At 46.4% G+C, this 15,923-nt stretch overlaps 1 protein-coding gene across 1 annotated transcript; it reads left to right on the forward strand.

The window, feature by feature from the left end:
- The first annotated feature begins 749 nt into the window (after window positions 1-749).
- On the forward strand, window positions 750-13,954 carry BDKRB1 (bradykinin receptor B1). The gene is made up of 2 exons (XM_081048020.1): window positions 750-1,024; window positions 12,218-13,954. Exon 2 carries the CDS (start codon window positions 12,228-12,230, stop codon window positions 13,284-13,286), a length of 1,059 nt encoding a protein of 352 aa, XP_080904146.1. The 5' UTR covers window positions 750-1,024; window positions 12,218-12,227; the 3' UTR covers window positions 13,287-13,954.
- Window positions 13,955-15,923: the final 1,969 nt, after the last annotated feature.

Consider the following 15,923-nt stretch of genomic DNA (forward strand, 5'->3'; position numbering starts at 1 on the left):
AGATTCTGGGGACAACGGGGACATTCTCTACAGAGACACCAACAGGTGCAAATGGAGCATCCAAGAGGCGGGGCTAAGGTGTGGGGAGGGCTGAAGGCCTGAGATTTGGGGCGTCCTTTCCAGAAGCCCAGGCGTAGATGCGTTTTCTTGCATTTAGGGAGGGAGGCGGCAATGTCGTAATCTTTTGGAGCAAAGACTGAAGGAAAGCAGGGTTCAGATAAAGGATTTTAAGGCCAGACTCTCAAAGAAAGCCAGCAATTTCTTTGGACATGAGGCCTTGAGTAGCTCAGCTTGATATATGCAGACTTAGATGACAAACGGCCTTCGAAATGCCAGGGAGGATTAGGGGAAGTGCCTCTGATCTTACTCAACTCTAGTCATTCCATGAGTCAAATTTGTCCTGGCTCACTGTTAGCTCAATGGGGTCCACACTGATGGATTCTTGGCAATGTCTCCTTCATGACCGAAATTCAAAAGGGGTGTTCAGCTCCCATGAAAGCTGCTGCAGAACGCCAAGCATTCAGGACCCGTGGCCAATGGGCAAAGTCGTCACTCAGTGTCCACAGATGCATGAAGCTCGCGAGGACTCGGTGCCAAAATGTGCTGTGTGGGTTTTTTTGTCTTTTTGTAATTTTTTAAAAAAAAACATACCTTACGAAATGATCCCCCTGGTTCGTCTACTACCCATCTGACACCCTACATAGTTATTACAATATTATTGACGGTATTCCCTGTACCTCCCTCCCTAGATGTCACCAAGGGAAGGAAAGAAACGGTGGCTGAACAATCTCTCGCCAGGTCCAAAGTGCAAAGCAGTTTTCCTTTCAAAACCACAGCTTGCTTCCTCCATCTGAAAGACTCACTTTTTCGGCAGTCCCTCTGATGACATCACTGGAGCGGAGGTTATGTAAGTTAAGGCCTCCACATTTCCACAGCACTTTCCAGAACAGAAAACACCTCTGAGGGCAGCTCTCGCCATCAGAAAACCCAGCTGAAGTTGTGAGTGTGTTCATTTTCTTTCTGAGTAAGTAAATGACCATCTTTTTTTCCCCTTCTTACAAGAGTAACATATAAGAAGAGATCCATGTCTCTTTTAAAACAAACCAAAAAAAAATCTTTCTTTTACAACTAAATGTTGGCAAAATTTTCCACTTTCTGTAAGTGTATTTTTTTATAAGATAATTCTAAATCAATTTAAGAGACTTGTATTTGTGCCTACTTTGGGTTTTAGTTGCTTTTCTGTAAGAGGAGAAGGAAGGGAGACTGTTTGAAACAGCTTGTGGAGGTACCAGTAGCTCTTTATATCCTGGTCATGTGAAACACCTAAAGGCCGAACACAGCCATCAGAGCTGTGCGTGGCCTCTGACCAGTTACAGTCTACAAATTCTGATTTATAAAAATCAAATTGTTCTCCCCAGGATCGTTTACAAGATTTCACAATGCCAGTAACTGGTTGGTTTATTTGTGGCTTAAAAATAGCCACACATGTTATTATGTGACTGAGGGGACGTTTGTTAATATCTGTATCTGTATTTCAAATGCCTGTGCCATCACCTCACTGTTGACATTGGAATTAATTTGAAGAAGGCTAATTTGTTGAAGAAAGTCACACTGTCTTTCGAGTACCACATGCCACTGTTAAAAATGTGCAGAACTTAGAAAATATCACACAGAAACTACAGGATTGTCATCTCTACTAGACTTGCCCAGTGTCACCTCTGAGTTTTTCAAATAGGATCAAATATCACTAATAATAGCAATCACTGCTGTTTATTGAACACCTACTGTGTGCCAGGCAAATATCAGAGCTAAAGCTCAGAACTGGTGAAGGAAGAGTTCTCTTCTCTGGCCAACTTGATATAAATACAGGCAGCAGCTGGGGAGGACTTCCCACATAAGCCCAGCATGAGCAGACACAGGCTGTGGCTACCGTGGCCACAGACCCAGCGGGTCCCATGGGATGGAGGGCAGTGTCTGCTGAACTGATCAGATTCCAGCTGAAGTCAGAGGTCTCTGCCAGTGGCATAGCTGGCAGTCCCTGATTTCTTGGGCACAGTGAAGCTTTGCCCTTGTATAGGTTTTCGGTTGCTGCTGTAAAAAATCAGCGCAAATGCAGTGGCTTAAAACAACACAGATTTATTATCTTATAGTGCTAGAGGTCAGAAGTTCAAAATCAGTCGCACTGGGTGAAAGTCACGGTGTTGGCAGGGCTGTGCTCCCTCTGGAGGTTTTAGGGGAGACTCCGTTCCTTGCTTTTTTGAGCTTCTAGAGGCTGCCTGTGTTCCTTGGCTTGCGGCCCCTTCCTCCAAGTGCAGCATCTTCTAATCTCTGACTCAGACCCTCCCGCCTTCCTCTTTCACTTAGAAAAGAAATCACCTTCACTTCTAATTACATTAAGCTCACCGTCATAATCCAGTATCTTCTCTCCATCTCAAGATCCTTAACCTGATCACATCTGCAAAGTCCCTTTGCATGTAAGGTAACATATTTACAGGTGCCAGGGACTAGGACATAGATATCTTTGGGGGCAATTATTCTGCCGATCCTTCAGCCTCACACCGCAGACCCATGGCCCATTGTTTGGTCTGGTGGTGCCTCTCACTGCCCTTGTGGTCTCTTAGGAGGACACACTGCCAGGCTCCCTCCATTGCCCCCCATGGGCCATTTCGTCCTACCCAAGCACCCACGCTTCACAGGGGACACACATCCTCACCCCCTGCATGTTCAAGAAAACTTGCAGAAGGAAAGGGGGAGAAGCAAAGGAGGCCACGTTGTGGGTTCTCTCAGCCTCCGTAATAAATCCCCTCTCTCACCCTCCCAGTTCCTTCTTAGATTCCTGGTGATTCAAGCTCCAAGGCTGGAGACAAATGAGAATCCCACGGCCAAGCACCAGGCCCTCTTGACACCCAGCCTTCTAAAATTCAGTGCCTTAGTTTCCCAGTGTGCTGGGTCCCAGGTTATCCCTAAACTGTTCCAAAGCTCAGGAAGAGCAGAAAGGGGGGCTCATGGCACTTTCCAAGCTCATGTTACAACACCAGGGTAGTCGACGTGGAGGAGAGGTTGTTTCCACTCAGAGGGACCAGGGCACGTTATCATCATTACGATTACCACAGGTGTGTTATTATGGGGGTGGTGGTGCTGCTTGTCATCATTAAAGCCTTGGATTTGGTGCCCTACAACCTACGAGGGATTTTACAGGCGTGATCTCATTCAAGCCTCACAATGACTCTTTGCGATAAACACCGTTATTCCCCCTTTACAGATGAGGAAACTGAGGCTCAGAGAAGTTACTTGACCTGCCCGCAGTCACACAGTTTGGTGATTCCAGGACCTAAGCCCAGGTTCCGACTCTAGGCCCATTCTCTTTATGGACACTATGCTGTGGGAAAGAGGCCTGGACTCTGAGGCGGGTGAGGAAGAAGAGCTGTGTACAGATGGACTAGCTCATATTGCCACATGAACTTGGGCAAATCATTTCACTCTTTCGCACCTCAGTTTGCTCATCTGTACAATGGGCACCCTCCTTCCCAGGCATGTTGTCAGGATCAAGTTACCTAAAGCCCAGCACAGTCCCGGTCGGACCCTCAGCAGATGACAGGTGTGGCCACTTCTGAAGGGTCAGCTCTGGGCACCAGGGTCTCATTCTGCAGCCTCAGGGTAGGGGAAAATTGGGGCTGAGATGAAGATGTCACATGAATTTTCCTTCGCACATAGAACTTCCCCAGCATGTGCAGAGAAGAGCACAGGAAGGAACAGCTTGGGTCCCAATGCCAGTCTCAGGAAGCAGCTCCCACACATGTGTGCAGTACGAGGGGGCTGCTGGGGTGTCCACCAGGCATCTGAGAAATCGGCTGTGCTGGGTGTGTTGGTTCCCTGGGGCTGTCATAACAAATGACCACAAACTGGACAACTTAAAACAATACACTGATTATATTACATTGATGAAGTTAATTTAAAAATTAAAAAAGAAACGTCTCTCAAAGTGAAAGCATTTATGTGAGGTCAAAGACTAGCTCTTCGGGAATGATTCAGGTAAAAGTCCAAATAATGTTCGGAATCGGAGACAAAGACAATGGGTATTTATGAGAAAGGGAGGGGAAACAATGACGTCAATACCAGGAAGGCATTTCTACTGGTGCAGATAACATAACATAATGATCTTTATTTTAGAGAATGTCTTTAATTTTCAGTCCAATAGCCATCAGGCTACTGCTTGCTTGTTATCTTGGCAGACAGCTCTTTGGGGCGCACATCAAGCCCAGTCCAAAGGTGATTTTGCCCTGTTTTAACATTTGAAAGGTTTGAGGTATAAGACGTGCAAGGCAGTTCCTCTGGGATGTCTGCCCTGGCCCAATTTTAAAGTGGCTCCTTTTATATATTTTTGCCAAAGTTATAAAGTAGGTCTTGTGAAAAATTTATTTTCAAAAAAAAGATTTGTCTTTAAAAATATGTATACACGCACATACATGAAAGCAAACTAAAACCTTTTCTTTATGTTAATTAACTGAACATTGAAAAATAACATAAGCAAAATAATTGTTCTTAGTACATATCCATGTGCTACACAGTTAGTTTCTTAGGCTTGTACCTGACTCTGATATGTCACTGACATTTTCCTAAAGATTTCAATGTGGTCTTACTATTTTTAATTGTTCTACGTAATGGTGAAATCTTTTCCTTCAGATTTTATGGTTAATAAATTTAAGTTAACACCTTCAATTGACTCTTCTCTTGGACCAAAATATATTTAATCAAGAAACTGTTCCCTCTGCAGAGGCTGAGGTATCTGGTTAAGCTCTGAGCAAATCCTGACAAGCAGAGGCTATTTGAAAGTCCAGTTCTTTGCATATGGAACTACGTAAATATTTCCACCCAAGTATTTTCACAGGTGCTCCCTTTCCGCCTCAGTTCAGAGTTTTTTTCTTCAACCAATATTCTTAACAGATTAAACTCTTCAAATAAGTTGTAGTTATTTTTAATTTTTAAATGCATTGTCAAGTTTATATGCTGCAAACCATAGACTTTCTCAATTCTATCTCTTTTCTGTATAGAATATGAATTTATCCGATTGAAGATATTCTTCCTACAAATTGAGAGATTCCAAATCTAATTAAAGAATGTCATTAGAGAATTTTAAAATTAAATCTTGTGTGCCATTTGAGCTCTCGTCATTTAATTTGATCATTTCCTTCCTTGTTCTTTTAGCAAAAAAATTTAATTATTTGGAACAAAATCCAACAATTTAGAGATCTGTTTTAACAAACAGTTTAATAACATTTTAGGACTCTTAGACTCAATGTCTCCCCAAATTGACTGATACTAGGTAGCTGAGAAAGAACACATGCTAAAGTTGGGTTTTATTTTTCAAATTCTTCAACTTCATCACAGAGAGCTTGTAGTTCAGTAACTACGTTTTAAAATTTTGTAAATCTTGTCAACTACAATTTCCGTTTGAATTGACAGAATATTGAAACTTATTTATACGCAATTACAAATTGTGTGCACCATGCTCTGTTTGAAGTATATTTCTGTTAAGAGTCTCTCATTTTAGCAAGAACATTGTTATTACTAGTATGACACCCTGCCCACCAAAAATATGTGTTGTCATCACAAAATGCAGCAACTTTATTTCCAACGTGAACAATTTAAACTGAATTCAGTACAGCACTCACAAAAAGTCCATTGTTCACTTCTGAAGGCTTGGCTTTGATTCCATGGGTTGGACGAAAGAATTGACTCCTGATTGGAAGTGACTGGTTCTCCTGTTGGAAGAATCTGAACATCCTGATGTCAAATGGTCACCTGTCCCTGCCTGTGCAGTTCTGATGGCGCTGACACATACTCCGCCAGCACTTCCATTGTCGTATGTGCACAAGATGAGTTGCAACTGAAAATGAGCTGAATTAAAGACTAGTCGCTTGGTCTAAGTGAGAAGTCAGGCCTCGTATAGCAATCTATAACAGCATCTTCTGCCACTCGGTGGGTGAAATCAATGTCTTGGGGCACAATCTGTGAAAATGATTAGCTTCTGAAGTAGCAGTTTTGTGTCTTAGGTTTTCTCGTGGTCCATGAAATCGCTATGGCCTCCATAGTGATGAAAACATCAACAAACATTTTGTGCAAGTTACGCGTTCTTCATCAACTTCTTTAAGAAGCAGGAGTTCAGGATGTAAATTTTCATTGAACATTCATATTTTCAGGCCATTGCTACTGGTAGAGGCTTACTGCAAAATTTAAAAGTATTGGCAATAACAAAATAAGTAGTTGTGGATTCATGCCCTGCAATAAATGACAAAACCAGACGATCCCAACTGCTTCACATCCTCTGGGTCAGAATGCTGCATGCCGCCTCGCCCGTAATGTTCCATGATTCCCACTGACCCGTCCACTGGCAGCCCAGTGGCTTATCCTCTTCTTTTCCTGTATTCTCCTTTGCTGGTTTCACCCATCCTTGTGCCTTTAAACATAATCTATGTGATTACAACTCCTGATTATGTACCATTATCTCAGACCTGGTCTCGGAATACCAGTCTTAAACATCCAATCGTCCACTGGACATCCCCACTTGATGTTCAGCAGACATCTCAACCTTAACATGTCCAAAAGTGAACTCCTCATCTTCACCCCAAAAAACCTGCTCTATCTTCACTCTGTTATCTCTATTTCAGTTGATGGCAACTTCATATTTTCAAGTGCTCAGGCCAAAAATCTTGCCATCATCCAACTCCACCTTCCTCAAAACCTATGTCTGATCGCACCACATCAATTGCAACTAAACCACAGAACAACCATTATTGAGAAGTCTAGCCTGAAGTCTAGCTGAACCAAAGCTCTACAACTACGAAGATACAAAAGAAGTCAGCTTGAGACTGGTAGGAGGGCAGAGACGCATGTGACCATTAAAAATCGGGAGGGATACCTTGGCTGCCAAGGTTCTCCCCCTCCCACGAGGAGCGAAGAGTCCCAACCGCTTCCCAGACCAGGGTTTCAGTGCCAAGGAGAGAAGTCCCCATAACTTCTGGCTGTGAAAGCAGTGGAGATTGTGGCTGAGTGGGACGGAGGGCGGCTGCACTCACAGGTGCTCCTCTTCAAGGGACCACGCAAAGACTTACTTGCTGATGGAATCACTCGCACTGAGCTCAGCATTGGGGCAGCAGCTCGAATGGCGCCAGGGGCATACGGGGTGGAACTGAATTGTCTGGCTTCAGGGTAAGTAAGTGCTGCAGGGGCAGCTTTCTCCCAGATGGAGGAGCTGGTGGAGCCATTGTTTCTTTGTTGAGCCCTCACACTCTGGCATGCAGACGCCCGGTGGCAGCTATACCTCAGCTTCCAGTGACATGGCTAACGCCGTTCATTCACCACGCCCTGGTGATTCTGAGACTGCGCCCCACCCAACTTTCGGGCATACCCAAGCTGCTTCCAGTGGCTTTTCCATTAAAATGGCCTGCCTTGGATCATGCTATGGACTTTCCTAAAATCTTTCAAAGGTTCACAAAACCCAAACAAGCTGCATCTGGCTTCAGCATGTCCCATACCTCTGGCTGAGCAGCCCTAAGCCTGGCACTAGTGACAGCTGGCCTTGGTTTGTGGCTTGGCCTCTCAAGGCACCTCCAAGTGCAGGGGGCAGCCATCTCTGGATTTCTTTGTGGCTCATGCCAGGTGGTCCCAGGCAGGACACAGACTGTAGCTGAACTTGGCCTACAGCAGGTCCACTTGCAGGAGGCCCTGGGCTGGCAGGCCCAGTGGCCAGCTTCAGGTTGAGCTGGAGCATCACTTGGCCACCTCCTAGGACGACACACCCAAAGGGGAGAGTAGGCAGGCACCAGACCCCCACTAAGTGAACCCTGCTCTGTAGGGTCAGCCTCTGCACAACAGCCCCTCCACTGTAGTCACAGCCAGTCCTCACAACCAATCACCTGAGGGTCAGTCCCTCCCATTGACATGCAAATAGCAATCAAGTCTCAACTACAAGAGCAGGGCACACACAACCCACACAAGGGACACACCTGGAGCACCCAGCTCTGGTGACCAAGGAGACTGCACCACTGGTTCCACAGGACACCTACTAAGGCCACTCTACTAAGATCCAGAGACATAGCAGCCCTACCTATACATAGAAATAACACAGGGAGGCAGCCAAAATCGGGAGACAAAGAAACATGTCCCAAATAAAAGAACAGAACAAAGCTCCAGAAAAAGAAGTAAACAAAATGGAGACAAGCAATCTACCAGATGCAGAGTTCCAAACGCTGGTTATAAGGATGCTCAATGATCTCAGGGAGAACTTCAACAAAGAGGTAGGAAACATAAAAATTGAGATAGAAAACCTAAAAAAGAACCAGTTGGCAATAACAGAAATGAAGAATGCGTTACAGTATTCAACAGTAGATTAGATGAAACAGGGGATAGAATCAGAGATTTAAAAAATAAGGTAGCAGAACACACCCAATCAGAAGAGCAAAAAGAAAAAAAAAATCCAAAAAAATGAGGAGAGTTTAAGGGGCCTCTGGGACAATATCGAGTGTACCAACATTCACATTATAGGCGTGTCAGAAGGAAAAGAGAGGGAGCAAGGGATTGTGAACCTATTTGAAGAAATAATGACTGAAAACTTTCCTAAACTGGCAAAGGAAATAGATATACAAGCCCAGGAATCGCAGAGAGTCCCAAACAAGGTGAACCCAAACAGGCCCACACCAAGACACATTATAATTAAAATGGAAAAGGTTAAAGACAAAGAGAGCCTCTTAAAACCAGCAAGAGAAAAGAAGTTAATTACCTACAAGGGAGCTCCCATAAGACTGTCAGCTAATTTCGCAAAAGAAACTTTGCAGGACTGAAGGGACTGGCAGGAAATATTCAAAGTGATGAAAAGCAAGGATCTACAACCAAGATTACTCTACTCAGCAAGGCTATCATTTAGAATGGAAGAACAGACAAGAAAAACCTAAGGAGTTCCTCACCACCAAACCAGTATTACAAGGAATCTTAGAAGAACTTCTTTAAGACCTAATTAATTAATTAATTAATTAATTAAAAATATGAATAATAGGATGGCAATAACTACATATCTATCAACAATTACTTTAAATGTAAATGGATTAGATGCTCCAATCAAAAGATAGGGGGGCTGAATAGAGAAGAAAATAAGACCCATACATATGCTGCTTACGAGAGACTCGCTTCAGATCAAAAGACTCACACAGACTGAGAGTAAAGAGATGGGAAAAAGATAATTCATGAAAATGGAAATGGAAAAAAAAACACCCAGCATAGCAATACTTACACCAGACAAAATAGACTTTAAAACAAAGACTAGGGCGGCTGGATGGCTCAGTTGGTTAGAGCCTGAGCTCTTAACAACAAGGCTGCTGGTTCAATTCCCACATGGGGTGGTGGGCTGCGCCCCCTGCAACTAAAGATTGAAACAGCAACTGGACTTGGAGCTGAGCTGCGCCCTCCACAATGAGATTGAAGGACAATGACTTGGAGCTGATGGGTCCTGGAGAAGCACACTGTTCCCCAATATTCCCCAATAAAATTTTTTTAAAAAGCAAAAACTTTAACAAGTGACAAAGAAGGAACAAATAATTCCCTTGCGAGTAATTATCCAAAGAAACCCAAAACGCTTCTTTGAGGGGATGTGTGCATCCATATGTTCATTGCAGCACTGTTTACAATGGCCAAGATGTAGAAGTCGCCTGGGATAAAGAGGAGGTGGTACATATAGACAGTGGCATATTGTGTGGCCATGATAGGAATGAAATCTTGCCATCTGCGGTGGCATGGATGGACCTGGAGGGTGTTGTCCTGAGTGGAGCACATCAGATAGTGAAGGACAGATGCAATGTGATTTCTCTTATATGTGGAATCTAAAGAACAAAATAAACAAACAAAACAGAAACAAACTAATAGATAACAAAGAACATTTTGATGATTGCCAGCGGGGAGGAGGGTTGGTAATGGGTGAAAAAGGGGAAGGGATTAAGCAGTACAAATTGGTGGTTGTTACACAGTAGCCATGGGGATGTAGGGTATAGCATAAGGAATAATATTGTAATAACTATGTATGGTGTCAGATGGGCACTAGATTTTTGGGGGTGATGGATTGGAGAAGAGTTGGGTGACAGGGTGGAAAACGTGAAAGCATTAAGAAGTAAAAATTGGTAGTTACAAAATATTCAAAATAAAATGTAAAATAAAACATAGGGAATAACAGTTAAAATTGAAAATCATGGTGATACGACCTTCAAAATATATCTAAAACCTGATCACATCTCCCCATCTCCCCTGCTCACACGTGTTCAGTACATTTGGTGTTATTGACTCTCACCTCCCACGAGGCTAGAAGCACCCTAAGCAGAGGAATCTTTGCCTATTGCATTCACTCCTGTGTCTGAAATACCTCGTACAGTGCCTGGCACAGAGTAGGTGCTCAGTAAATGTTTGTTCAGTGGATAAATGGAGGAACTGGTGAATTACCCCCCAGAGTGAACGGCACAGTTTGTAAGTTGTAGACAGAGTGTCACAGCTAGGAGGTCATCAGGTCCTCCTCGGATGAGACAAAGTGACTCGCCCAAGGTGACACCACCAAAGATGAGTTCTCGCTTACACGGGATCTTGTGTTGCATGCTCTGAGGCTTTGCCCAGCTGAAGGCATCTCAAGCATCACCTAAGTCATAAGAACAACGATCATAATAGTGAACAGTTAGCAAGTGCTTACGAAGAGCCAGGAGCCATTTTAAGCACTTTCCATTTATTAACTCCTCCAGGTGGAGGGAGGATTTTCAGGTGTGGAGCCCCAGAAATCCCACAGTGTAGGCAGTGGCTCACTGAGAGTGTGGGACCATGTGGGTCCCCTGAGTTGGCTGTGGCCAGCTTTGCCAGCCAGTAAGCACAAATCCACAAGTACAGGATGTGTATCTCACGTCTCCATGGGATTCCAGAAGCCTGGGAGACTTGGTGTGTTTCCTTCCCACTAGATCCCTCTTCAATTGAAACAGTGTGGGCACGTGGGAGGAAGGCCAGCTGTGTGGCTATGAGTGTGGCTTTTGGGGTCATGGCAGGCTGAGGTCCATAGCCTGGTGCTATCACTCACTAGCCACATCTCCTTGGATAAGTCATTAACTTCTGAGCCTGAACTCATCTACCAAACGGGGACAAAACGGGCAGCAGAATACAGTAGAGAGAACCACAGGCTCTGGAGTAGGACTGCCTGGGTTTGAATCCAGACTCTGCAACCGACCTGCTGTGTGACCATGGACAAGTGACTCAGAGCCTCTGTGCTTTTTTCTGATTGGTCAAATGGAGATGACAATGGCTCAACCTCACAGGGCTCCTGGGAAGATTGAATGAGAAAGCACTTAAATTCAAAACTCTTAGGATGGTGCCTGGAATATGGAGATCATCTAATACATGTTAGTTATTATTTTATTACTCATATTTTTCAAGCCCAGTTCAAGAATCTTCTCATTCTGAAAACCTCCCACCATGCCCCAACCCCGTCTACCCCACCAGTCCCAGATCGGCTCCCACGCCGGCCACGTCTCTTCCTAGCCCTTGCTTGGTTCCATCTTAGGTCATTACAACTATCTCCACCTCTGCAACCCTCTAGACGGTGAGCACCTTCAGGCTGAGGGTTGCTCCATCCTGTTCCCTGTATGTCCAGCACCTGGCAGAGTACAGGCACAAAGTAGGTGCTCATTAAATGTTTGTTAAACTGTTAATGATAATAATACGGTTGTTAATAAGATTAATCACCGGTTTCCGTTGAGCGCTTCCTCTGTACCAGGCAACCATGCCACGCACTCCATAGATATTATCCCCAGTCCTTGCCACTGTCCCACGAGAGGCGTCCAATTAGCTCTGATTTTCACCAAGAAAAAATCAGGGGGTCTAAGTGGCCCACACCAAGTGGTTGTGCCAGGATTTGGACTCAGGTTTCACAGTCCTGGTCCTTTCCTTTATACCAGGGGTTGGCAATCTTTTTCTCTATGGGAACAGATGGTAAATATTTTCAACTCTGCCGGCCACAGTCTCTGTTGCAACCATTCAACTCCCGTGTTGCAACACAAAAGCAGCTGTGAACAATATGTAAACGAATGGGTGCGGCTATGTGCCCATGAAACTTTATTTTCCCAAACTGTGGCCAACTGGATATGGCTGGAGGGCAGAAGTTGGCAGCCACCCATGTCATGTTACATGCTCTTCATTGCAGGTCACTGTGGATGGCCTCCCAGGCCCTTCTGGAGTTCCAGTCCTCCAACCAGAGCCAGCTCTGGCCTCCAAATGCCACGTCCTGTGACAATGCTCAGGAAGCGTGGGACCTGCTGCACACAGTGCTACCGACAGTCATCATTGCCATCTGCTTCTGTGGCCTGCTGGGAAATCTTTTCGTGCTGTCCGTCTTTCTCGTGCCGCGGCGGCGTCTGACCGTGGCTGAAATCTACCTGGCCAACCTGGCAGCTTCCGATCTGGTGTTTGTCTTGGGCTTGCCCTTCTGGGTGGAGAACATCTGGAACCAGTTCAACTGGCCTTTCGGAGCCCTCCTCTGCCGTGTGGTCAATGGAGTCATAAAGGCCAATCTATTCGTCAGCATCTTCCTGGTGGTGGCCATCAGCCAGGACCGCTACAGCATGCTGGTGTACCCCATGGCCAGCCGGAGGCGGCGGCGGCGGACGCTGGCCCAGGCCACCTGCCTGCTCATCTGGGTCTTCGGGGGCCTGCTGAGTATCCCCACATTCCTGCTCCGCTCCGTCAAAGCCGTCCCGGACCTGAACGTCTCTGCCTGTGTGTTGGTGCTCCCCCACGAGGCCTGGCATGTTGCAAGGATCGTGGAGTTAAATGTGTTGGGTTTCCTCCTCCCACTGGCTGCCATTGTCTTCTTCAACTACCACATCCTGGCCTCCCTGCGAGGGCAGGCGGACGTCAGGAGGACGAGGTGTGGGGGTCCCACGGATGGCAAGACCACGGCACTTCTTCTCACGCTCGTGGCCGCCTTCCTGGTCTGCTGGGCCCCCTACCACTTCTTTGCCTTCCTGGAATTCCTGTTCCAGGTGGAGGCCATCCAAGGCTGTTTCTGGGATAACGTCATAGACCTGGGCCTCCAGTGGGCCAACTTCTTCGCTTTCACCAACAGCTGCCTGAATCCAGTCATCTATGTCTTTGTGGGCCAGCTTTTCAGGACGAAGGTGTGGGAACTTTATAAACGATGTACCCCTAGAAGTCTTCCTCCAATGTCCTCGTCCCATAGGAAAGAAATCCTCCAAATTTTCTGGCGGAATTAAAACAGCAGTGAGCCAAGAAGCTTGGCTCCCTTATCAGTTACTTCTGACATAGCAAATACTATCATAGTAGGCTGACGATGGCCCCCCAAGGTAACCAGGACCTAGTCCCTGGAAACTGAACGTTTCTATGGTAACGAGGACTTTGCAGGTGCAACTAAACCAAGGATCTTGTGATGGGGACCTGGTTCTGAATTCTCTGGTTGGGCCCCATAATCACAAAGGTCCTTACAAAAGGGAAGCAGGAGTGTCAGAGTCAGAGAGGGAAACGGGACAACAGAATCAAGAGGCGTGAGGTGATAACAGGAAGGGGCCCCAAGCCAAGGATTTCCGGCGCCCTGTAGAGGCTGGAAAGGCACGGAAATGGGTTCTATCTGGAGCCTCCAGAAGGAACCAGCCCTGCTGCTTCTTGCCTTCAACCCAGGGAGACTGCGTTTGGATGTCTGCCCTGCAGAAACATAAGATAATAAATGTGTATTATTGTAAGTCACCGAGTCTGTGGTAATTTTTTCCAGCAGCCACAGGACACTCATACACATTTCCAGTAAGGATCTCGTATTGCTTTTCCGATTGCCCATCCAAAATTTTCTAGGCTAACTGCTCGGAATACAGAGATGATAGCTAGAGAGCCTATCCACCAGGAACTTGTATAAATCTAAATAATTATCGATAAAAAAAAAGAAAGTGAGAAATCACATGAACATGCCACAGACCCCATTCCTTGAGCATTCAGAAAGAAAGGGGGTTCTTCTAGGGCTGTCAGAATGGATACCATGAAGGGAGTAAACTATGAGCTGAGCTTTAGCAAGTATCTGAATCTGTGGAGAGAGGGCAGAAGGGCTGGGGGAGGCATGACCAAGACACATGGGCAGAAAAACGTGGGCTACGCATGAAAGAATATTTATTGAACTCAATGCATCCGCGCTCTTCCTGCTACCAGGGACGCAGTGGTGAGCCTGGAAGTCTGCCTTCAAGAGCGCGTGGCCACAGGGACAATAATTAGGAGAGTGTCACCATCAGGGTAAGAGGAGATACTCCGAGAGCACAGAGAAGGGGCCTCCAGCCCAGGTGCCAGGGAAGGGGTGTTAGAGAGGGTTTCCTGGAGGAGGAGCCACATAAGCTGAAAAGGACTGTTCCACATAGAAGCAAACCAGACCCAGAGGCAGGCGGGTTCATAGACAAGGAGGGAGAAGGACGAAGGAAGGTGAAGTACGAGGCAGTCATGGAGAGATTTGAGGTTTGAGGAGAACGGAGATGTTGGGAGGCTCTGTGATGGTTAAGGGCAGCGAGAGAAGCAGAACGTGTCCCAGGGGACTTTGAGGGCCCCGCTGAAGCTACAAGGCATGAATTTGGTGTGTGAATAGCTGAGCTGCTCTAGCCATGCCCAGCGAGCCCCCAAAAGGCTGAGTGTTGGATTGCTCCAGGGCTCTGGTTTTCTCCAATGGATGGCCATAGTTCAAGGCTGTTGGGGGTGCTGATCGGACTATAGGGAATAGCTGAATCAAGGACGCAAATGAACACAGGAGGCGAGGGAAGCACAGTGACATTAATATGTTTTTAAAAAGCAGGTGTAATGAGAGCACTAAGTGATAGAGTGAGTAAAAGTAGGAGGTTGTAGCCACGGAGTAAGCATGTCTACACGGAACATTCCAAAGGTGGGGCCATCCCAGGAGATGATAAAGACCGAGTGCGGCCATGGCATTGGGTGGTTGGAATAGAGGGAAGGAGAAGGTCGTTGGAGACAAAATAGTGAAGGAGTGGAAAGGTGGAGAACGGGCTGTCCACTGGGGCTCTGTAGGCTCTGTAGGCAGGCAGGGCCTTAGCAGGACCCGGGGAGAAGAGAGCAGGCGCGCCAGGTCAAGGTCAGTCTCCAAGGAATGAGGCGGTGGATGAGCTGCCTCGACTGCTGCATGGGAAGGGCTGGTCCTCATGGGACAGCAGCAAAGACCCAGATTCGTTCGAGAGATGGAAAGGAGGCCAGTGTTCCTGGAGCCTGTTGTTGGGGTCTGAGATGCTGACAGGGGCTGGACCATAGGCCCTCACAGGGTGACAACCCTTTGGGCAGTGCTCCAGCCCCATAGGTTTCCTGGAGAGCCTAGACTGTGGTTCAGGCAGCTTGGATTTAGGTCACCGAGCAGGGTCCAGCCGGTGCATATGTTTAACTTGGACCACACGGTGTTTAAACAAACGTGTTTGAGTTGGTTCCCAATATTTAAATTCCACATAAGAATCCAGACTTCACACTTCCTTTGACCATTTGAATGTTTTAGCAACACCGACCTGCACTCGTTCATTCAGCTCATATTTACTGAGCACCTACTTTGTGCCAAGCACTGTTGTTTGCACTGAGAGCCCAGCAGGGACCAACGCAGAGGAACAAGCCCGGTCCTCTTGGAGTTCCTACGGGGGTTCCCTCAGGGCACCAATTCTTTGGTGCTGAGCCGCAGTGCCCTTGCAACAGGAGAGGCTCTCTAGCCCATTTGGCACAGCGCCCTCCCCAGGGGCAGAGCCAGGTCACCTAGCTTACTTGCCTCCAACACTAATGCAGTTTCTAAGCCCCTGGGGAAGAAATCCTGTAGCAAAGTGGCAAGAGCAGGGAGTTGGAAAAGGAGGCTACTGACCTGAATATGCCCTTTTCCT

The sequence above is a fragment of the Rhinolophus hipposideros genome, assembly GCF_964194185.1.
Source record: "Rhinolophus hipposideros genome assembly, chromosome: 5".
NCBI classification, from domain to species: Eukaryota; Metazoa; Chordata; class Mammalia; order Chiroptera; family Rhinolophidae; genus Rhinolophus; species Rhinolophus hipposideros.

What these genes read in the sequence shown, in the direction of transcription:
- BDKRB1 (XM_081048020.1), top strand. Translation starts at nt 12,228, where the DNA reads ATGGCCTCCCAGGCCCTTCTGGAGTTCCAGTCCTCCAACCAGAGCCAG.